The sequence below is a fragment of the Trichophyton rubrum genome (genome assembly GCF_000151425.1).
Source record: "Trichophyton rubrum CBS 118892 genomic scaffold supercont2.2, whole genome shotgun sequence".
In the NCBI taxonomy this organism is placed as follows: Eukaryota; Fungi; Ascomycota; class Eurotiomycetes; order Onygenales; family Arthrodermataceae; genus Trichophyton; species Trichophyton rubrum.
The window spans coordinates 2949104-2957146 of record NW_003456427.1 but is presented as its reverse complement, the minus strand read 5'-3'; the positions used below and the strand labels follow the sequence as shown (position 1 = coordinate 2957146).

Here is an 8043-nt window from a genome sequence, read left to right as displayed (position 1 = left end):
CCTCTGCTATAATCATTGAAATGAACACTGTTTTTGCTTGAAGGGCGAACTAAAACTAATATTCGGCGTCTTTTATAGGCTTTTTCGTATGAACCAGATATATTCATCCATAGTCTGTTCCAGCTGCAGTCCCAGCTTCGTTGCTCTGTTGTTGTTGTCAAGTACGAATTCTGCTCTAATAGGGAATATGTCGTTTCCGTGGACCTCTTTGACATATACAATGTATTTCATCTGCCTATATATGTGCTTGAAAGCAAGCGTGAATGGTGTTGTTCGATCAGTACAGTCAATAAACAATTGATCACCGCTGTTTTCTACCTTGACCCCGCGGTAACCCTGGTTCCAATACTGCCCTGTGTAGGAGTCCAATGGTATTTCCTGGGGCTGAGGCTGTAGCCCGTTCATATCAGGACAAAGCTCTAGTATAAGATCCTCTTCTGTTTGAATATCGTCATCATAAAGGTCATCATGGTCACCAGTGTCAAAGCCTAGACCCCAATCTGACTCAAAGCTGGGCTGGAGGTTGCCATTTATGCAAGCTAAACCTCCTTGTTGCTCGAGTATTGCCTGGTCAAGCAGCCGGTACTTCACCAGGCTGATGACATTGTGAGAGTGGCCCGCGTTACAGAAGATAAACGCTCCAAATTTGAGCCCTGGAACGAAAAAGTTATCGCACAATGATCCGGCCTCTCCACCTTCATGAGACACAATAGTATAGCCAGAATAATCTTGAATTTGCCAGCCAAGTCCATAGAAAGACGGATTCTTTGAACATTGATCTTTTAATGGATCCTCCAACACTCGTTTCTTAGTCAGGAGGCTGTAAATGTCCTCGGTTATTGGCCCTTCTCGATTTATCATAGTTTTGATCCATTTAGCATGGTCGCTGGCGGTTGTGATTAGTTGTCCGGCACCTTGGGATTCTGGGCGGTCCAGGAAGGGAGATGATTTGAACGCTCTCGCATTTTTATCCCATATATATCCAACTGAAATGTTCCGTCCTTTCGTCTTAGCTAGCGCGCGCCACGGCTGGACACTGGTGGACTCCATTTTAAGTGGTAGGAATATTCGCTTCTCCAGGAAGTCTGAAAAGCTATCCCCGGTAACATGTTCCACTAGGTAGGAGGCAACGATATACATCATATTGGAATACACAAATTCACTTCGGTTGGCCGCTATGGTGGGCAAATTTCGCAGATTTCTTGTGATTGAGCGAGGGTCATCCGGCTGCTCTGCGTTGGAACCAAACACAGAGAACTCATGCCTATGAATGGACAATGATTAATTCCCAGAAATTGAAGCGACGATGATTTGAGACTCCTTACGTTGGCATACCAGTCTGGTGGGTCAATATATCCTCCACAGTGACATCCCGGTGGTTTTCACCAGACATAACAAAATCATCAGGTAGAAGGCTCGACATAGGAGTATCATACTGAACCTGAGGATAATTTACATTGTCCTGAACTAGGAGTGTAACTGCAGCAGCGGTGAGAGATTTGGAAATAGAGCCGATGCCAACGAGTGTGTCAGGGGTAAAGTTTGTGGATGGATCTAAACTTGACTTGCCGAATGCTCCAGATGCGATAGTACGATCCTGTACAATGGAGATAGAGATGCCTGGAATATTGTGAGAGCGGAGAACCTTCTTGATGTAATCTGAGAACTGGGATCGCTGGAAGAGATCCATTTCCGTTACTCCGTATTAAGACTCCGGGAGATCATATGCTCTTGTGGATAGGAGTAACAGATTTTTTTTAAGAACTAGCAAAACCCACCATCATCCTATATATAAAGAATGAAAAAGAAAAAGAAAGAGAAATTAAAAGGAGTTATTGCTCGGTGCAGATCACCCCTATCCTTCTTGGCCCGAAAAGAAATATTGCAACGCCACTGGAGGATTTAGCAACGCCCAGATAACTCCGATTGACTCAATGATTACGGAGTATTGGTCGTAGAGAGATGGGGCCAGGAGCATGCAGTCAGAGCGAGGTGAGGGATCTATTTTTAGAGAAATAGAAAAGACCTTACTTAGTAAGGGAGACTGGCGGAGTCCCACGTAGCTAGCCTGCTTTATGAATATGGGTAGCAACGGTACAACGAATCGTTGCAAGGTATGTGACTATAGCTTATGTCCGTGCGGGCTGTGGGCTGAACAAAGGGTATAAGTCGTACAGAGTACTCCGTACAACATCCACAGCCCAGACAGTTATTCTCCATATGTTAGCCTTCAAAAGCCACTTCCTAGAAGCGAATAAGAATTAAACGGACGTAAGTTTCTCATGGGCGAGAAGTGAGAAGAGATATAGCTAACCAGCTTCTTTTCCTAAAGTCTGCTTATAGGTCATTATGGGAGTTGTACGGATGACAGGTATAGAGGTGCCTGGAAGAAAGCACTGGGTTTCGACGCCTGCGTTACATAGTCCGACTAACCCCACTATTGCTGATAACACACTCCCATTTTTATGAATCGATGAGTGTTCTCCCTTGGAGACTCCTCAAGTTAACTCAAGTAAATATAAGGTGCATAAAGCGCCTGTGTCCGTTGCATAGAGTCCTGAATAGGTAAAAAAAAGGAAGGGTGGGGCAATGGCTTATTCGATGTCGGTAAGTGATTCCTATTTATTCGTTAATAAAATGGGGATCAGCGCAATGTGGCAGAACTTACGGTGTACAGTGTACTCCGTACCACTTCTGGTTTCAAATTTTCGCTGCACAATGTTTCGGTGCGCCTTCACGTTACGGAATTTTAGGGCTATAGTGTGATTGATGAAGGAGACGAAGACTTGCAAATAAAACATACCAGCGCTGGTGGCACGAGAAGGACAGCACAAGTGGTAAAAGTCCACTTCCAGGTGGTTCGTCAACTATTTTTCGTAGGAATAGTGAAGCCTGTCGTCGGCTGAGATGGAAATGTTGGGGTCGTGTCGCTTTGCCAAGCCGGAAGTGAAAGAAGAAAAGAAGGTTAGCTGCGTGGCCGTGCCCTTCCTTCAGACGCGCGGCTGAGGAAGGCTACGCTAGGCCCAATGTAGCAATACCCGGCGCCGTTGACGATCCGCAGCCGCCGAAGGAAGCGCCAAGACGCTGTGCTCAACTTCTCCCTGCCGCGCTCCGCCTTCATGATGGTAATTAGTGATTCAGTGCATCGTCATAGCAAGCTGGTCTATGCAACTTCAAACATGAACTCAGCGTTTCTGGCAATATGTACCGCCATATCACTCTCATGCTTACCATCCCCCGTATAATAGCACAGCCTTACGCGGATTACGAGCCGATTAATCCTTTGGTCAGCTACGAAGTACCAGAAGCAGTAGCAGATACCCATCACAGCCTACCTCATTTCATGTCTAGTACTTGGATCGACATGAAGCAGTTTGGCTGTCAAATACGCTTACTGGAGGTTACAACAAGAATGTTTAGCTATTTAATAGGGCTATCTGCCCTTCCAAAATGTGCTCATTTCGTCCTTATTCAAGCACACAAAATTTCCAACTGTTGCCTGTCCCATCTCTACTCCTGCCCACTCAGCGAGCACAATGCGTTTATCACGCACTTTCCTTTCTATTTGCTTCCTCGCCTGTGGCCTCGCCTCGCCTGTGACCACTTCAGGCCGCAATCAATCAGAGGGGAAAATCTCCTGGGGCCCGTGTGATATTAACGCTACTCTGCCTATTCAATGCAGTAGCCTAGGTGTTCCACTCGACTATACCGACTCAAGATCAAATGCAACCCTTAACCTTCAACTGCTGAAGGTCCCTGCAATCAATGGCCCTAGCAAGGGAAGCATTCTATTCAACTTTGGCGGACCGGGCTTTGGGGCCAGGGAGAACCTAGCGGGTTCAGCTAAGATCCTTCAAACGTTAGACTGAATCAAATATGCGTCTTAACTCGAAAGTACTTGCTAATTCTATACCACAGCTTGACGGGCGGGCATCATGACCTTATCGCCCACGACCCACGGTATGTGATCAGCGTTAAGTTAACCTATGTTTACATAGATTTGTGCGGCTAATTTCCGACACAGTGGAACCGAGACTACTCTCACATTTTCTTGTTTTAAAGACAATAATGAGAGATTAGCTGCTTTCTCTAATGCACGATATGAAGAGTTGCTATCACCGAACGAACGTGCTTCTTTGGGGAGGCTCTGGTCAACCGCATCCATCTTCGCTGATATATGCGATCGATATCCTGAGTCTAATCAGCGAGGGAAACTTATAAGTACTGCATTTACTGCCCGAGACCTGATGCAGATTGTTGACGCATTGGAAGAAGATGGCCTACTGCGATACTGGGGTAAGTCAGGTATCTATAGCTCGTAATGGAATTCGAGAATTACTCATGCATGGGGCAATATCAGGATTATCATATGGCACAGTTCTTGGAGCTACAGTGGCGGCCATGTTCCCAGAGAGGATCGATCGAATGATTATCGACGGTGTTGTCAACTTCCACGACTACTATAATGGCTAGTATGTTGGATTTCCTCTAAAGATGATCTAGCTCCCATACAAGTTATCTGACTATTTTTACCGCTAGTGATATCGAAGTATGGGCGGACACGGATAAAGTGTTTTCTGCTTTCCTTCAACAGTGTGTTAAGTCTCCAGGCGAGTGTGCGTTAGCTCGCCCAGGCTTAACAGCCCCGCATCTGGAAGAGTCGATATATAATCTCCTCGATAATATCAAGTACCAACCACTTGTGTTCAACAATACCTTGATTGATCATAGTGTGGCCAAAAACCTGATCAGACCGAACTTGTATGCTCCACCAACATGGCCACTTCTGTCAAGGGCTTTGGAAAACCTACGAACTGGTAACTTGAGTGGTTTTATGGAGAATTCAATATCTCTTTCTCCTCCCTGGAAGATAGGTACTCCGACAGAGTCTCCATTTGGCATCCCATGCTCCGAGAAAGAAACAGGGTTGAACCGCCTAGACCAGATTCAATCCACAATTAAGTCACTCGATAAGAAGAGCAAGCTTTTGGGGCAGGTTGGAATACCTCTTGCGATGACTTGTACTCAATGGAAAACGAAAGCAAAAGAACGCTACTCCGGAGACTTCAAGGTCAAGACAAAATTTCCTATACTTGTGATCGGGAACACTTTTGACCCTGCTACATCCTTTCCGTCTGCACAGAATGCCAGTGCAACATTCGATGGCAGTGTGCTACTAGAGCATGGGGGTTACGGTGTAAGCCTTCTCCAATCTTCAAGATATCACTGATTCTGGCTGACAAATTATAGCACACAACTCTGAACCACGGCTCTGTGTGTACCGGAAAAGCAGTCAAAGGATATTTTATGGAAGGTATCTTACCTAAACCGAATACTGTTTGTGAACCGGCCTACCCACCATTTGCAAAAAAGACTTGGAATGACATATTGGACCAGATATGAACAGTGGATGATTGAAGGAAGTAGATAATTGGTCAGTCAAACACCCGTGTATGAAATTACAGCTAGAGCCTCCTCAATGGCTGCTTCGCTCTGAATTGTCAAGCTTGTCGTTTCCTTAAGATCTCCTTGATATGTTCTTTTTGTTCTTTGCAATTTAGTCAGTCCTTTGGAATATCCCTAATTTAACATTAATCGTACTGTTAAACTACTTTCAGAATTTATAAGAGTTTTTATCACTATTATTATATTATTTTTTTCTTGAATAATGATTGCAAAAAAAGTCATAATATATTGTATTCGAACAAGGTTATGGCTAGATATATCATACGGTCATACATCATATCGTGCTCGTAAGTAAACCTACAAATGCAATGGCTAGGGATAGACTTAGCCTCTCTCTAGCCAAGGGCACAAGGCAGATTTATGGGCCACAAATTTGTGGCATTTAGTCGTGATGCTTAATCCACCGCCCCATCCAGCGGCGATTTAGTTGCTTGGCCTCCTCGGCCATGCCCAATTCCAACAGCAGCTGTATCGAACCTCTGACAGCCGAATGTAGAGCTGAGCTTATCCAAGCGTGCGTTGGCGCTGTATGCTCGCCGATAAAGATGGTATTGTGCTCAGTGCGATGGTATGCTGGGATGTATAGCTTATGCTGCTCTACATCAGGTCGACACCACGATGTCGCGCTGTGTTCATCCTGTAGCCAACATAGTCGCGCAAAGTCGCCTGTGTATAATTCACGTGCCTGTTCTCCATGGAGGCTCACCACAGCATCCAAAACCATCTGTGTGTGCTGCTCATCTGACATACTAACGAAGCGGTCGCTCCAATCACCTCCACGATAATGCGTTATAAGGCCTGGCCGCGATTCGTTCAGACCATAGACAGGGTAGTAGAGAGCACCAACCCCGAGACTCTCGGGCATAGAATATCCTCCGAAAATGGGCCGCTCACCTTTTTCCCAGAAACGCTCCTTGAAAAGCAGTGAGACCTTGCAGGCTGACTTGAAACGCAGCCCAGATTCGCCCATGGCACGGTTTAGTACTGAAGAGAATTTGGGCAACTCCATGAAGCGGGTCATGGTGAATGGTACGGCCATGATGGTGTAGTCATAGTCCTTCGAGTCGGAAGTACGGTTCTTGCCGGTTCCGGAGTACCATGAAAGTCGAGTCCGCGTGCGATTGGTATCATCCTTAACGGGCTCGAGTTTCGTTATCTTTCTGTTCAGCGCTAGTCTGTTAGAGACATGTGGGAGGAATGCATCTGATAGTCGGTTGAAACCACCATTGATGCACTTCCACTCAGTCTCGCCGAATGCATCCTTGCTACCGTCTTGAGCCAAATTCGAATTATGAACCATCTCATCCCAGAAGACATCATAGTCCGTTGAAGTCCAGATTGCATCTGTGACATCTTCGTTCGCGTGGAAGACATGTCGCATCATTGACTGCTGGCTATAATCGTCCAGACCCTGATCCATAGCCCACTTATGTGCTCGCCAGATATCCTTCTGAATGGCTCTGAGAGTCTTTTCATCCTTAAGAATACGGTTCATTTGCTCCTTGGTGTTGTTATATTCTGCAGTGATCAATGGTGGCGGTCTGCCCAAGCTGGGATTTGCAGCAATTTCCCCTCGTGTTGGGACCCTGCCGTCGGGGTGCCTCTTAGTGCCTCGGGCAATAAGTTCGTTTGGATGGTGCTGGATCCAGGGGATGAATTCGATTAACCACTTGCTGTCATAGCCGTTCATCTCGTTAAGCCACTCAGCCAGCTGAAATGTCAACCGATGGTCTGTATACTCATGGGTCGAGTTGTCGCTCTTGTAAGTGATAGTATAAGGTAGCCTCATGGGTCCCATCTCCGCAAACTCTTGAGTACCTCCAACGAAGACGGTGCGGAATCGACCCCCAACACGATCGCTGGCCTCAATGATCTCCCAGTTATGGAAGCCAATACTGTCGAGCATCAGCCCTGTTGCAAGGCCTGAAATTCCACCGCCGACGATGGCAACGGTGACATCTGGCCGGCGAGGAATCGAGGTGCCTTCGAGGGCCGCAATGCCATCGAACCATGCACCAAGAGCATCGAAGTCACTGAGCAGTGGTTTGTCAGGTCTGGGGCCGTTTTTGCCGTTGTTTGGGCAGTGTGCGGGATGAGCCAGCGCAGTTATGCAAAAGCACAGTGTAAGAAACAAAAGCAAAGCCATTCTCAATCACTATGCAATACTGTCGATCCGAAGGTGTGGTTTGCTTGTCTTATCCTTATCATCTTAGCTTCGGAGCCGTGTTATACCTGAGACCATGAAGGGAAATAACTGGGAATTCACATTTTTTGCCGGCATTGCTACTAGGGGACCTTTGAGGGCCGCCGTGGGTATCTAGTACATCTGCTCCCAAGGTGTTGCAGAGCTCATGCTTTTCCTCTTGTTTTTGTCGTTCGTTATCTTTGCCACTTTTCTTTCTCGATCTCTTAAAGATCTTTAGCATCAAGTTCTGCTTTTTGCAGCTGCGGCATACCTCACGGCCGCGTGATGCTCGCCACCAAGGTCTCATTACATAGCTATTTCTAACGGTAGAGCTAGTTGACCATAGGGTCCTCACCCCAAACAAAGTCTTGGTTAGAAAATCGACAAATCAT

General features: G+C 46.3%; 3 protein-coding genes across 3 annotated transcripts; 1 reads left to right on the top strand and 2 right to left on the bottom strand.

Annotated features, from left to right (window-relative positions):
* Positions 1–587: 587 nt before the first annotated feature.
* Positions 588–1797, bottom strand: TERG_02715 (uncharacterized protein; the record flags this gene model as incomplete). The annotated part of the gene is made up of 1 exon (XM_047747953.1): positions 588–1797. A coding segment is annotated over exon 1 (555 nt), but the record flags the coding sequence as incomplete, so codon positions are not given.
* A 1211-nt stretch (positions 1798–3008) lies between these two features.
* Positions 3009–5605, top strand: TERG_02714 (uncharacterized protein). The gene is made up of 6 exons (XM_003237957.2): positions 3009–3859; positions 3919–3960; positions 4025–4296; positions 4361–4472; positions 4540–5197; positions 5251–5605. The coding sequence occupies exons 1-6, from the start codon at positions 3537–3539 to the stop codon at positions 5401–5403; spliced, it is 1560 nt and encodes a 519-aa protein (XP_003238005.1). The 5' UTR covers positions 3009–3536; the 3' UTR covers positions 5404–5605.
* A 59-nt stretch (positions 5606–5664) lies between these two features.
* TERG_02713 (uncharacterized protein) lies at positions 5665–7256 on the bottom strand (the record flags this gene model as incomplete). The annotated part of the gene is made up of 1 exon (XM_003237956.2): positions 5665–7256. A coding segment is annotated over one exon (1408 nt), but the record flags the coding sequence as incomplete, so codon positions are not given.
* Positions 7257–8043: the final 787 nt, after the last annotated feature.

What these genes read in the sequence shown, in the direction of transcription:
- TERG_02714 (XM_003237957.2), top strand. Translation starts at nt 3,537, where the DNA reads ATGCGTTTATCACGCACTTTCCTTTCTATTTGCTTCCTCGCCTGTGGC. An exon ending in CTTATCGCCCACGACCCACG is followed by an intron (nt 3,961 to 4,024) that starts GTATGTGATCAG and finishes TTTCCGACACAG; the next exon opens with TGGAACCGAGACTACTCTCA. An exon ending in TAGAGCATGGGGGTTACGGT is followed by an intron (nt 5,198 to 5,250) that starts GTAAGCCTTCTC and finishes GACAAATTATAG; the next exon opens with CACACAACTCTGAACCACGG.